Genomic DNA, 15,273 nt, shown 5'->3' with positions numbered 1-15,273 from the left:
TGAAATGCACAGCTATGTCGTTATTTCGTCGCAATTCAAATCAGGCTCTGCGAAGCCAACGTAGATGTACCTCAGTGCAGATGAAATGCATCTCATAGCTTGAAGAATTTTAGTATATATATATATATATATATATATATATATATATATAGTACTGAAATATGAATGAACACAATCAGTCCATATAGTCCAATCGTTACATCTCCTATGAAAGAAACAAACCTTGACTTCAGAAAAAGTTCTTGGGAACTCAAAATATCCTTCCTAACTTTTTGGTTTCAATGATAAGCCGCACAAGGCCCTTAGGTTAGTTTCAAACCTCAGCAACTACTAGTCTGTCGAGAAGCATGTAAAGAACTAGCCTCAAAATAGGAACAAGAAATAAACTTATCAAAAATAAAATAAATAAGGTCATCCAGTTGAAGCAGTATATGAAGCAGCCGACCACAAAGTGCTATGCACGCGATCATGCAAATGAGTTGGATACGCATCTATCAAGGAAGCACTATCCATCGCTCTCGTGTTGACGACCAAAAACCAACACACGGGTGTCCAACATCTCACCTCGTAATTAACGAAGCATGAACAAATACGATTTTAGAGCAAAGCTAAACGTTGTTAGTGGAGAGGCACCCGACATTCTTCTAAGATTCCTTTAGGGATTTTCAGGAAAGAGACCATCATGTGGAAATTGTTTCACGGCGAGCACATTCATCGAAAGATTTTTTATGCGTGAGGAGTGTGCGTTTCTTCCCCTCAACAATAGGCCTAAACCCGCTGAAGCGTTACTAACTGAGAATAGCAAAATATACTTGCGTTTTGAAACGTGCACAGCACCCTTCAATGTTTTCCACGAGGGAGCTTAATAGGCTAATAGCTTAAAGGCATCACCCCACGAATCTGAGGTGGTGCAGATTTCAGGTGGGGCATTCGTATACAGGATGGGAGACTATGGAGAGGAGGGTGATTCCGTCCACTTCTTCCTAATTGCCGTAAAAAACGGCTTGGAAGATACTGCTTCAATCGTTTTGACGCACCATTTTGTACAAGAGGTTCGATTGGAGCGCGCCAGACTTGTGCGGCGCCGCATCTTCTGGGCCGTTTTTTACGGTAATTAGCAAGAAATGGGCGGAATCACCTCCCTCTCCGTAGTCTCCCATCCCGTATACGAATACTCCACCTGAAATCTGCACCACCCCAGATTCGTGGGGAGATGCCTTTAATCTGACTAAATAGCGGTAATTCCTCATTACACGAGACTCCTATGAAGCGGGTTTAGCGCAGTCGATAATGGATAAAAGATGCATGGTCGATCAATGGTTCGAAAGTGAGTCCTAGTGCGATCCAAGGCTGCCATCCCATCGATGTAGATATATTGATACCAGAGTTCTTTTGGGGGATAAGAACACCGCCTTGACACAAGATCGGCCTCACAAATCATGAAACGCTGCACGAGCTCTCGTAAACCTCGAACGATTCTGAATTGATGTCGGTTGTATAGGCGCATCCACATAAGTATTGACCAACGCCGTGTACTTTATCTTTTGCTACATTCATAGAGAACAAATTTCTTGATATCTGTCGTTCTTTCTGTCCACTTGAAATAGAATCTGTCAATAAAATCTGTCAACTAAGGACAGTTTTATTTGAAGTGTGTCTTCCATTTTTCTTTCTTTCCAACCTAGTTTAAAAGGCTGCCTTGCTCCACAGCGCCAGATCTGCAGCACAGTCAGGAAGGGATCCACCCATTTTATCAATTATATTATTATTATTATTATTACTACTACTATTATTATTATTATTATTATTATTATTCCACCGAAGTAGTGGTCATTAATAAAAAGTTTTCCTAGTGAGTAGCTCCTTCCAACAATTTGTACCATTCAACAAGAAGGGATCTGCAAAGACTTAGAAAAAATAGAACTGGGGAAAGATAATTCTCAGGAAATTTTTGCATGAGTAAGCATTTATCTTAGTTTTCGAACAGGAACGCTGCAGAGTAACCTAATCCTAAGGGGATAAGGGAATCCTAAGTTCGGAGCTTTCCTCTGCTAACAGGCCAGGAGTCGTGACGACCTCCCGAAAGCATTTGCAGCCTTTCTTGTGCTGGTTTGGAAAAAACATCTATTCGCAGCACTTTAAAGTTACTGTAACTCGTTCAAAAGCGTATCGTACGTGATTACGTGTCGCACACGCGAAGCAACGCTTGCGTGCGGATTCGTCGAAGTACGTTTCTGGACAAAAGGCTCTCTACACGCTGTACAGGTGCGAGCGACCAAGTGATACTTGGTACAGAATCTCACTTTAGCTCAAAGGCGAAGACGGACTTTTCTCGTCCGCATTGGTCTGTTTTCCAGCGGTGATGCACCAATCTGATGAGGTTGTCCCTACCTTGCTTCCTCTATACTCATATCTCCGTGAATGTGTCTGCACTGCAGATTTACTGGCCCCGAGAAAAGCTTCTACATGGGAAATCGGAATTTTCTGCGACGAATTGTGTCGGGCACGGAAGTTACGTAGAAGCTGACAGGGCTTCAAGGCCAGCGCATTTCTTGGAAATTTGCAGAGAAAGTTCCCCTCTTCGTTCTCTCCTTTTTTTTAAATCAAAAATAGCTTCAACGATAGCTTGCAAAATGCCACAAGAGATGCTGACAGTAAATTAAACATCTAGTGTGATTTGGAGAAGTTCATATCAAGTAGATGAGCGTGAAAACAGTGTTGCAAATTGCAAAAAAGGTAAAGGTTTTGCTGTGATGAAATCAAGGATGTCGTGGTTGGGAAAAACCTGCTGATTTTTGTTCGTTAGTGTTCTGAAGGAGAAGGGAGTCAAGAAATTCTGAAGTAGAGGTGGGAAGAAAACGGAGCTAGAGTAAGAGAAGAGTCTACAATTTCATTGAATCCTTCCCATTTCGGAACTCAAATAACATTCGAAGGATTTTTGTATTGAGAAAAAGAATAAATTTGCTTCAAAACTCGAATGAAGCCAGTATCCTGAAGCAATGATAGAATGAGCAATCTGTATTGCTGGTATTGCTGGAGCAATCTTCCTCTTAGGTGAAATGTCATTTGTTGAGGTTTAATTAAATTTATGTGGTCCTCTGAGGTTCAGCATTATTTTTTCAACAGAACTAAGATTTTTGGAAGAAACTTTTGGGAAATTTTCTGCTTCTAGTTGTCGAAAAGATAGGTTCTCCGACCGATTCGACAGATTAAGGAAAAAAAAGAAATTCTGAAGAAAAGTATGATTTACAGTGAAATATTGTTCTTATTGTGGATACTGAGATGAGGGTAACTAAATACTAAAAGAAAGGTACGTTTCAAGCGGTCACATCAAGAAAATGACGAAAATGACTATGTTGGGGTCTCAATCAGACGATATAGAGCTCGGGTCGTAGATTACGAGTATAAACGCGCTCATATCTCCATAGTCGACCTGAAAAACGTCATGGAAACGAGCCTATTTCCTACGACACACTTCAGAACGCACCACTTTTGTACACGCTTCGTTTCTCATTGCAGCTGGTTAACTGGTCTTACTTCAATAGGCTGCTTAGGAGAACTCATTGATTTTCGACCTTAAGGCCGTAGCGCGTGTACAGAAGCGGAGCGTTCAAAGATACCTTGTAGGATCTAAGGCCGCTTCCAAAGTCGTTTTTTTTAGTATTACGAGGTGGTGGGGAGGTCACGCTCATACTCGTAACCTAGAACCCGAACTCTGTATTGTCGTACTCTAGTTTCGTTATATACTGCCTTTTGTAAGGAGTGTTCGGCGAGGTGGCGTGAAAGGTCGGCCACGCATCGAATTTTGCAGTCTTTTTAAAATTGATTTTAGCTCAACCGGGTCTATGTCGCAGAAGAAAATCCACGATTCCAGTATTCTAATTGATTTTCTTTTCGATCATGTGATCCTTTCCAATAACACATCAAAGAGAAATCAAACTGCTTGGCGCATCCTTAATCTAATAAGTAGGAAGATTAACGCGGTATCTTCAAAGCGGACAAATTAAAGGAGGTGCAACCACGACTTCAGGAAAATGAAATCACCTTGGCTTCTTCAGCTGGTTGCTTCTATGCATAATGCCAATGCGATAATTTACGCAGAAGAGCCTATTTATCTCGTCTTTCAGAAAATTCTCTAAATGAGAGAAGAAACGGTTCAGAGATGGAAAAATGCTAGGTGGAAACGCATGAAGCAAATCTGCTTGAAGAATTTACACTATCCACAAATCTAAAGAAAGTACGGCGTCAGAAGCTGATCAGTAGAAGCATATTCCAGCGCAGCGTGGAAAGAAAAAACACTAGGAACGTCATGGTAAATTACCAAAAATGCGGAAATTGGCGCATCTCGTAAGAAATGTGTATGCTGCGTCGTAATACAACATCCACTCACAGTGAACTTTGGAAGACTTTCTTGTAGAATAAATGGGGCTATTCACAAATTTCAATGAAAACTGTTGTTTTTTTAACGACGTCTTTGGCATGACTCGTCCTGTTTTCTTCAATTTGTTTTTTAGAGCGGCAGAAAATTCCATTCAATGAAAACAGACTTCATTTTTTTCAGCAAAACCTATTGAATTATCACCGGCTGGAATGGCAGAAGGAGTGTAATATATATATATATATATATATATATATATATATATATATATATATATATATATTACACTCCTTCTGCCATTATATATATATATATATATATATATACATATATATATATATATATATATATATATATATATATATATATATATATGAAAGGAAAAACTATTGGAGGAAGTTAATTTCTAATTTGTGGAATTTCTAGCCCACAGGACGAAAAAGATGCATTGAAACTAATGAGGTTCACGCGAAACCGATATTCAAGAAGGCATCCAAGTTTAAAAAAAAACTCATTCTTCAATTTTCTACGTGTGGAACGGAGCGGGCCGAGGATGGGAAAAATCTAGATGGAAGCGGATTGAGCGAATCTGCTTATAGATTTGCCGAACAATGATACAAGGGGAGGCAAATCAATAGAAGCACATTTCATCTCGGACGTCAATGGAAATGAAAAAAGGCACGGAATTGTGACGACTCGATTAAACCGTTGGTATTAGCGAATACGCAGGGATCAACCGGGCAGCAGGGTGGTCTGGTGGCACGGCGCCAACGGCCACCCCCACTCCAGCCGTCGCTCGATACGCGTCCAGCTAATATTAGCACTCCTCATCGTTGCAGCGAAATTCGTTTCCGAATCTTCGAGCAAATCAGGAGATTTTCTCCGAGAGCTACAGAATTTCCCTTACTAATTGCTGAAGTGTTTTCTCTTAGAATTGCCATTTTTTAGTTTGGGAAATGAGAGGGATAAATTTCTAGCTAGAGAGGATACCATTTATTTTCTGGAATCTTTTTTTTTTCAATTTTATTCAGTGTAGTTCCCTGGCTACAATATATTGTCTACTTTTCTATCAAGAAAAAGCTTCCTATTATTTTAAATAATTTCCCAGTAATTTTCTGCAACTGTGTGTTCAACAGATGAGTTATACAGATGTATGTAGTTCCCCTTGTAAAATCACTATCATTACGATTTAGTAAAGAAATGAACACATGGGTATTCCATGTTTATTGAAACCTGATGTCTTCGTACCGGTTTTTTTCGCTTGTTAATAATTGATCTTATTTTCTCCATCTTTTTAGTGTTTTTTTTTTAAATTTCTCATTTCAATTCATTTTTTGTTGACTACTATTGCAGAAAAAGGAAGCAGGCACTTTGACAATTCTCAAGTGTGTATTGGCGAGAAATCAATAAGGAGAGCGTTGCGCTACTCTTTTCAACTTTCAAATTCAACCCTCATGATAAGTTTCCTGTTAAAAGTGACTTTGCTTGAAGATATCCTTGCAGTTTGGCCCACCCAAATCGTGAACCCCGTCATGTGCTCCGTTTCTATTCGCTCGGTCACCACCAGAAATGGGCCAAACTTCTGAAAGACAAACAAGTTATGGAGGTGGATTAAAACCTATCAACAGGACAAGTCGAAAAAATTGAGTCACAATCCACTTCAGGAAAAAGAAATACACATGATACAACAATTCCGACATAAATATTGTTGATGGTGACGAGATAAACACATCCAAAACTCTCAAATACATAATTTAATTCGCAATAACGGTCATACCAGCACTCATTTCATAAACTAACACTGGATTGAAGTCGATGAGCGCACTACAGCGACAACGACCTCTATTTTCTTCCCCATTTTTGAAGTGCCTTGGACCTTTGCACATAGTTACTCTTCTGCCATTTCCCACCCATTTTCCACATGGTCCTTGAAACTAAGAGATCATCAGACTACAATGAAACCAATCAATGCACCCACAAGCTTGAAGTTTTGCAGTCTTTTTTTTTCTTCGGATAGCATCCATTGACGATCGAAGGTGTTCCCAGTTTTGAAAATATTTGTTAATACTTTTGTGCGCTGGAAACATGATTGTAAATAACAGTTCTTGTGCACAGGACACCAGAAATTCACAGATTAATGGTCAAATTGGAGAGAAGAGAATTTAAGACATTGCAAAGGACTTAGACTGTTAAGAAATAAACAGATTTACCTTAGGAGACTCGAATTCCTTGACCAGTATTTCCGACAACATTGTTGCTCATTTGTCTTACTGCAGGTGATTGGACTAACTAAAGATTTCTCAGCGCAATTGATCCTAAATTATCACTGGATTATTCATTATTTCAAACATTACGGAGGAATTTTCTGGAAAATACAATAAAAATGGCAGAAGACGAGGGTCCGAAATAAAATTACGTATTAAGTAAGAAAATGTTTTGCAGAGAAACAAATCATTTCTAGGACTTCAAACAATAGTTTCATGGTTGTTGATGGTTTCATTGCTTCCTATGTGCTAAAAGTGACCCTTTCTCAGTTTTTTTGGAGTTAACAAAAGTTTCACAGCCAGCGGAATCTGGAGCGCAATTGCACCATCCCACCGTTTTGATCCGACGGTAGTGTAGTAAAGTCGCTCAGTCGCCGAAGTTGTTTGTTTTAGAGCTTTTTACGTGTAGAATTCAACAACCAAGTCTTCACGAGTAAACTAAGGATTTTCTTTTAATCACAGGTTTGCCTGGTGAGGAACGTAATGATTTGTTCTGCATGTGAAACATCAGATTCATAAAATAAAGTCCGCTCTAGTGTGTTCCAAAAAAAGTGGTGCCGATGCAGTTCAGTGAATGGAATGGATACATAGGTTATCGCCAATTGTTTGTATTACAGCCACGCATCCTCTTTAGAATTTTTTTTAGTTAACATTCCAGTTAGCTTTAGAATCCCGCCTATCATAATATTTGTATAGCTAAAATTGAGGAAATTAATCACAATTTCGAGAAAAATGCGGACACTGCCATCAAAATAAAAACACCTCATCCAATAAATATCAAGCCAATAATAATAATCTGATAATCTATATGGGGCAGGTGTGGTGCAGTCGTGGTACCAGATTTGCTCGGAGGGTGGAAACACTGACTTGATCATCGCCTTGCTCCTGCAAGTCATTGTAAGGGCAACACGCGTTCCAAAACCTGAACGATTACAGATTACAACTGCAGTTAAACGCGTAGGCGCTTCGTAAGTAAATTAATGCGCCAATGAAAATTTATCTTTTTTTATCTACATAATAATCATGTTACATAATAACGGGCTTAATCTGTCACGTGTGTTTGTGTGTGTGTGGTGCCAGTCAAGAAATTCCAGAAAGGGAGGTAGATGGCGTCCCATGGCATGTCGAATCGGTGTCGAATCGGTGAATCGGGTCCCACGAAATCGAATTGGTGCGCCGTCGCCAGAAAGCTGTTAAATGGAGTGAGATGGGTCCAACGGCGTCGAATTGGTGCGCAACAATTTCGTGTGCATATCACAAAAGGTAAATGAGACATTGGAACCTTTTCCTAGCCATGCCCACTGCAGCACTGTAGCATTTTACTTCTATGACCACTCCGTATGTCTACTTCCTTGGACATCTGCCTCAGGTTGGTAACATTCCTTCTTCAGAAAGTGGAAAAAACGTGCAGACGGCTGGTTGAATAGTTCCCAACACTACTGTGGGGAAAACAGGAGGAAAACCTATACTTCGAGCAGTTCTTACAGAAAATGCAATTTTTACAGGAAATGCCACTACTATTAATTCTCATTGATCATTGAAGGCGAGCAAAGTCTGAAGTCTCCTGAAGTCCGCCATTAGCCGGACGTTTAGACTGGCATCTAATAAACCTAGTAAGGTACGATAGTCGTGGCATTTTCTAGGCGAGAATATTAAGTAGTAATATTAAAATACCCAGAGGTACTCGCCAGAAGTATTTAGGCGAGTACCTCTGAGTTCCTTGTTGGTCGTGCCGCGATTTATTACTCCACACAATTTATTATTCCTTCCAAGAATTAAATCGCTTTCAATTCCAAAGACGTACTACAGGACCGTTAGAAACACCGATAGTTGAAAAAAGGAAATCACCTCTGGTCCAACATCTAATAGATTTTATTCAAAACTGTGCTTTTCTTGTATCTTCATGTTGCGGAGACGGTGTTTCTTTGTTTAGTCTGGCTTCAAAATCTTCAAGTTGCATTTTACGTTGGTGAAAAACTTGAAAAAGGGATAATTTTAGAAAATAACATTCTTATTGTAGAAGATACTGTGAAAAATTTCACTGAGGGGTCGTTTCTGTTGATCCAAGATGTCCGTTTTCCCGTTCATCTGAAGCATCATATATAAAATGGAGCAAATGGTGGCTGGAGACACTCAACATTGCTCGAATCGCGTTGCACTTCCGTGCTCATAAACCGTTCACAACTGTCAAATGATGATTGCGGATAAAGCAGCTCTCAGACATTTTTGCTGTTTTTTTTTCGTTAAAAGTACTACATGATACGACTTGGCTATTCTTCACTTTCTGTCTGTTTGAAGAGTTTGATGAGGCAGGTGTCTGTGGTCATTGTCAGAATAGAGGACGAAAAAAGGGATTTAAACAGTTAACCTAGCAAAATGGTATTATCCAGCGGAGAGCACGTCGGATAACTGTAACCCTCTGGTCAGATTACGTGAATAGACGAGCCTCATCATCGCTTTCACGTTATGCCAAGAGTCATCGTCGTCATCAGCTTACGTGACAAGGGTCTCTTGACGCTTGGAGAGCAGCGCAAGCGATAGATAAGAACTCCCTAACTTCAGCTCGTCTATATTCTGACGAGAACCATATCTGAGTAGGATAAGTTGAAATCTAGAACTGATTGGAACGTCGCTTTCGGCTAGGATAACCGTTGAGTTCTTTTCTTCTTTAGGATACTAAAGCATCCACCACAGACCAAGCAACCAGGTAGTTCCTCCTCAACCGAAAATCAACATTGCCGGTCTGTAAGACGATTAGTGATCAAAGAAACGCCGTCAGCGAGTATCTGTTTATGTTGGAGTACGGACTAAGAAGAAGCTTACGACCATCTTTCTCCTTACGAGCTCTGTTGAAAAAGTCTCAATGACTTGCACCTAACCTCCGGCGAATGGATTGTATCATTTAACCGCGACGCACTTGATGCAACGCGCGCCCTCTCCTCCTGCGACACGCATATTCGATTGAAGAATTCTGGGGACGACTGTAAATTAACATGACTGGAACATTCGTTAGTAAACGGAGTCATAGTAGCAGTATAGGGATAAGCAACAGAATAGCGGAAAGTAGATCCAGCGTTCCATTGGGTGCTCACATGTGCTAAAAATTTTTTTTAAACAGAATTTCTAAATCGAAGTGGGATGAAAATTCTCGATTTTAGGTAGATCGCATAAACAAATGCCTACTTGATAAGTCTCTACTGTTCCCACATGAGGTCCATAAAATAATGGAAATGTAAGAAAATCGGATCATTTGTCGAAGTTGTTTATCAGCGCTTGAAACAGCAGGACTACCCTGAAATAATCCTGGAATTAAACCTATCCAAACATGTTGTATACCAGTCTTTTTTAGTGGAATAAACTTGGACAAAACGAGAACAACAAAGACAACGTTTCTACCTGCAGGAAAGAAATGGTATAAAGAAAGACTAAGCACTTCCACCACAATTCACCACTTCATGATGACTCTGGGCGTCGAACAGCGATCTACAGCGGAAGTACGCCCTCTGGCACGGTCTGCCAACCTGAAACGGAGTTTGAGACATCCGACATTCTTACTTCTCGGAATCCTAGCTAAGGTGGAATGGTGGAAGCTAGGCTCGGCAATGCAAGGCTGTTAGTAGCAAGTGTAGGGCACGGATGTTACGTAGAAGCTAACAGAGTTTCAAGCGCGTTTCTTGGAATATTCGCATTTCTTGGATTTTTTTCTTGAATTTCGCATTTCTTGGTTCCCGAAATTTCTTGGAAATTTCGAGAACGAAGAGAGGAAGTTTCTCTCTTCGCTGTCTAATCTTCTTCTCAAAAATAGGTTTAACGGTAGCTTGCAAAAGGCCACAAGATGCTGACAGTAAATTAAACGTCTAATGTGATTTGGAAACGTTCATATCAAGCAGATGAGCGGAAAAGCAGTGTTGCAAATTGCAAAAAAGGTAAAGAGATTTGCTGTGATGAAATTAAGGATGTCATCTTTGGGAAAAACCTGCTGAATTTGTTCATTAGGGTTCTCTAGGAGGAGGGAGTGAAGAAATTCTGAAGTAGAGGTGGGACGAAACGGGAGTCCCATTAAGAGAAAAGTCTTCTTTTTCCACTGAATCCATGCCATTTTAGAATTCAAATTAGATCCGAAGGATTTTTGTATTGAAAAAAAGTTGTTCTGGAACTCAAATATAGATGGTATTCTTATGTAATGATAAAGCGACCTACTTTGTTAGAGTAAATTTAATGTTGATGTTATTTTCGAAATTTTTTTGAAATTCTATTTCTCTACGATTAATCACTGCTCTTCCAACGTATCTGGAACTTTTATAGAATATTTTTGGAAGGATTCCAAATTTTAATTTTTGGTAAACTCTGTTCTTTGACACGACTCAACAGAATCAAGATTCAATTTCGAAGAATTTTTCAGGTGTTATTTAGTAATGTTTTGAGACAAAAGCGCGAAAATTAAAGTTAAATCTTGTGCATAACGTGCTTTTTTCATATTTACGATTTCTTTGTCATTATCTTAATGTTTAACGACATGTCGGACAAGAAAAATGTTTATAAAAAAGAAGAAAAAAGAAGTGGGGCTGGTACCATTATATGAATTCGAAACAAATTAATCACTGATTAGGCCAGCCGTTACAATCAAAACAATTCCGATTCACTACGCTTTTATCGAAATGTTCAATTTTCTAACAAATACATAAATAAATTCAATGGTGGGATTGCGACAGACTGGGTCTAGACGGAACATGCAATTAGGGAGTTTTTTTCCAGAGTGCAAGTAATGAAGATTCAAATGACATAATATGTCCCTAAGGTGTTCTAGTGAAAAAAAAACAATAGGAGTAGATTCCATAAAGAAAAGAGTGCACTTTCTGTTTGAGCAATTTCGGAGGAATAAACAAAACTTTTGGGAAGGTATTAAATGGAAAGTTGGCTTATAGAAAGAAGCATATTTTACAGTGAAGCATTGTCCTTATTGTGGATATCGAGACAAAAGTTACTAAAAAAAAGAAAGGGACCTCCAAATCCAGCATATCAATGATGATGTTGGGGTCCCATGTGGCAATGTAGAGTTCGGGTTGTAGATCACGACTACGGGAGTGGCCACTCTTGTATTTCCCTGTCCTGAAAACGTCCTAGAAACGGGTTTAGAACGCCCTTGTGCACCTGAATAGGCTGCTGAGCAGACCTCATTTTCGTCCGTCCTCTCGTTGACGCTGCACGCATGCAGGGGCACTACGTGCTAACCTCCCTAAGAAGAACAAGCGTTTTTCAGTATGATTAGGGAGAATTAGGTCTAGAACGCGAACTCTCTATGGTCCTAGGGCTTCAACACCGTTAATTTTGTGATACGCTGCCTTCATGCAACCAAATTAAAACACAATATAACAAGGAGAAATAGCAAGCTATTTTTTAAATCTTTTTAAATTTTAAAGGCGTTTTTTAAATTGATTTTAACTCAACCGGGCATGATCCCGGGAATCCACCGTTTCCGTATTCTAGTTAATTTCCTTTCCTATCATGGAGTTCCTCCGGCAACGCCTCAACAGTTCAAACTACTTGACAAATTCTCAATTTAATAGTTACAAAGACTAGTGCAGAGCACAAACGAGCCAACACTATGGAGGATGTCAACTGTGTCTACAGAAAAATGAAGTCACCATGGTTTTCATAACTAATTCAGAAGTTCTGCCTTCATGCATAGTATCTAGTTCGTTACTTGCGCAAAAGGGGTAATTTATCTCGAAAGAAATATCCCGAACCTCAAGTTTAATACAACGTCTACTCACAGCGTTTGCGTACGATTTTCTTGTAGAATCTTCTTCTTCTTCCTAGCATTTGTCCCGCGTTGTTGCAGGGTCCGCTTTTCTGCTTCTTGTCTTCCATTTGGTTCTATTCATTGCATCAGCCGTACACAAACGTGCATCTATCATATCCAGCTTCACACAGCCTTACCAGCGAATCTTTGGCCTCCCATGCGGCCTCACTCCTGAAACATCGAGCTTCAGAGCGGTTTTGGCAACAGAATCGTCCTCCCGCCGCAAGACGTGACCAAACCATCTCAGTCGCGCCTCCTTCATCTTCTCAGTTATCGGGACGACGCCGAAAATGGAACGTACAGTGTCGTTGGATACTTTCTCTTTTAACGTTACACCTGTCGTCCACCTCAACATCCGCATCTCCATAGCGTGCAGCACTCTTTCCAAGGCTTTCGTCGTCGGCCAGCACTCGCATCCGTAAAGGGCAACAGGGCGCACAACCGTCCTGTAGATCTTCGACTTCAGTCGAACAGGGACTTTCTTAACAGTACCCCTGTTGCCATTTTCCATTTCATCTATGCCGCATTAACACGTGCTCGACCTTCTTGATCAATGTCGCCTGTGGAAGTCACTTTGGATCCAAGGTACTTGAAACAGTTCACCTTGTTTAATTCGGTGCCATCGACACGAATTGAACCTTCCTCTATCCCTGGTCCGCACTCCATGTACTCAGTTTTTGATGTGTTGAGGAGCAATCAATATTGCTGCAGCTGATCCTTACAAGACTGTACTTGTTCCTGAAGATAATCTCGAGACTCCAACGCGAGCATGACATCGTCGGCCAAGAGTAGAGTCCACGGATGCTGCTTCTGGATTTCCTTCGTTATTGTGTCCATGCACAGTATGAACAGCAGAGGTGAGAGGGATGATCCCTGATGAACCCCTACTTGTACAGGAAATGGCCTGCTTGTTCCAGCAGCACATTGTACAACGCTGACAGGCTTCGCATAAAGCAGCTTCGTCCACCGCACATATTCTTCTGGTACTCTATGCGACCTCATACACATCCATAACAGCTCATGTGGGACACGGTCGAAAGCTTTCTCGAGATCGAGAAAAGCAAGATGCACATTGCGGTTCTTCTCTCGATGTTTCTCCAGGAGGATTCGGACAGCATGAATAGCATCTATAGTGCTGCAGTCTTTCACAAAGCCGGACTGGTTGAGTGAAACGCTGCCAATTTTTCTCAGACGAGCTTCCAGGACACGCTCAAAAACCTTCACCGCATGGCACAGCAATCGTATAGGCCTCTACGAGGTGCAGTCAGCAACGTCTCCTTTCCCTCTCCAGACAGGCACGGTCACGGAAGTTTGCCAAACGTCTGGAGTCCGTCCTTGTGCAACGATCTTGTTAAATAGAGTTGCGAACCACACGGACCCTCGATCTCCTAGCAGCTTCCAGACATCAGCAGGTATGTCATCAGGACCGGTTGCCTTGTTCGACTTCATTTTTGCGAGGGCAGCACTGACTTGACGGCAGTAATTGGTAGAACAGGAGCCTCGACGCTGGGAACAGTTGGGATGGGAGGATGACAGAACTCTTCGTTACATAAGTGATTGTAGTACTCTCGCCACCTCTCCAGGATCTGACCAGAGCGCACAGAACGGCTCTATCAGCTCCTTTAACCAGATCTTGGTGTGCTCCATATCCAACGTTGAGTGATGACCGCTCTGACTAAACGATACACTGCCCGCTTCCCACGAATTGCCGCCTGAACTTCCTCGTTCCAAAACCACGTAGCCTTTTGTACCTTGGGCTTACCTGGAGTCGTCTTTCCCAGAGTGTTCTCCGCGGTCAAGCGTATAACGCTGGAAGTAGACGACCACATTTCCTCCACACTACGAGTAGGGTGGGGAAGTGTAGATGAAGCCACGAACGCGAAAAATACCTCCTTTCGATCCTTCGGATTCCACCATTTGATGCGCTGTGTTTCAGTCCTTGGATGTCTCTTCCTTGGACAGGAGATTTTCAAGTCCGTAACGAGCAGATGGTGTTGGGCAGCGACATGATCTGTAGGGATGACTTTTGAATCCTGCAGAAGTGAGCGATCTCGTCGGCGTAACATCCAGAAATCTATTTGTGTTTCACGCTGGTGTTCGTGATCAAACGCGATTTTCTTTTTCGATACTGCGTGTTAGCAATGATCAAGTCACTTGCAACAGCATACTCCAGGATTCGCAACCCGTCGTCGTTACGAGCTCCCTAGCCGTATCCACCATGAAAACTCTCGAACCCGTCTTTCCGAGAACCGACATGTCCGTTGAAGTCTCCTCCGATTAGAAGTACTTCTTCGCCTTCCAGGGACTGGACGTACTGCTCCAGATCTTCCCAAAAGCACGCCTTCTCTTCTTCACTAGAGCCCATCTGTGGCGCATAAGCAGAGACGACTCGCAATTCCACTTTTCCTGTGTCTACTTTTACAGCCATCAGGCGATCCGATAGTCGATTCACTGCTGTGACGCTGTCTCTAAACGACTCGTTCAATACGATACCAACGCCATTGCGACTTGATGTCCCGTGGTAGATGAGCTTGTAGCCATCGCCTAATTCCCTTGATTTGGAGCCTTTCCAGTGAGTCTCCTGTACACAACATATGTCAACACGGCGTTTTCTGAGACTGTCTGCCAGTTCACGACTTCTTCCAGTAAGCGTCCCAACGTTAAGTGTTGCCGAGCGTACTGGATGTTGCTGGCGATGGCGGACTAACTTCTTTGGCCGGCTCCGTCCTCTAGCCGGTAGCCCTCGCATATTTGCCACATTGTCCGGGCGAGTACAATGCGCGTCGCTTCTGGGGTGCGCCCTAGCTTTTGAAGAACACATAGTAAAC

General features: G+C 41.5%; 3 protein-coding genes across 5 annotated transcripts; all 3 read right to left on the bottom strand.

Annotated features, from left to right (window-relative positions):
- Window positions 1-12,578: 12,578 nt before the first annotated feature.
- RB195_002387 (uncharacterized protein) lies at window positions 12,579-12,956 on the bottom strand (the record flags this gene model as incomplete). The annotated part of the gene is made up of 1 exon (XM_064199628.1): window positions 12,579-12,956. The coding sequence occupies one exon, from the start codon at window positions 12,954-12,956 to the stop codon at window positions 12,579-12,581; it is 378 nt and encodes a 125-aa protein (XP_064055509.1).
- A 185-nt stretch (window positions 12,957-13,141) lies between these two features.
- Window positions 13,142-14,511, bottom strand: RB195_002386 (uncharacterized protein; the record flags this gene model as incomplete). Of its 3 annotated transcripts, XM_064199625.1 has the most annotated exons (3): window positions 13,142-13,663; window positions 14,021-14,157; window positions 14,208-14,511. In XM_064199625.1, 3 exons carry the CDS (start codon window positions 14,509-14,511, stop codon window positions 13,142-13,144), a joined length of 963 nt encoding a protein of 320 aa, XP_064055506.1. The 3 variants fall into 3 exon arrangements, with proteins under 3 accessions (XP_064055506.1, XP_064055508.1, XP_064055507.1); XM_064199627.1 differs by lacking the exons at window positions 14,021-14,157; window positions 14,208-14,511 and adding an exon at window positions 13,745-13,894; XM_064199626.1 differs by lacking the exon at window positions 13,142-13,663 and having other exon boundaries at window positions 14,068-14,511.
- Window positions 14,512-14,648: 137 nt separating this feature from the next.
- Window positions 14,649-15,194, bottom strand: RB195_002385 (uncharacterized protein; the record flags this gene model as incomplete). Its single annotated transcript, XM_064199624.1, has 1 exon — window positions 14,649-15,194. The coding sequence occupies one exon, from the start codon at window positions 15,192-15,194 to the stop codon at window positions 14,649-14,651; it is 546 nt and encodes a 181-aa protein (XP_064055505.1).
- Window positions 15,195-15,273: the final 79 nt, after the last annotated feature.

This window comes from Necator americanus, chromosome IV, assembly GCF_031761385.1.
Source record: "Necator americanus strain Aroian chromosome IV, whole genome shotgun sequence".
Taxonomy (NCBI): Eukaryota; Metazoa; Nematoda; class Chromadorea; order Rhabditida; family Ancylostomatidae; genus Necator; species Necator americanus.
Note: the sequence above shows the minus strand (reverse complement) of the source record. Positions and strands in the feature narration are given on the sequence as shown.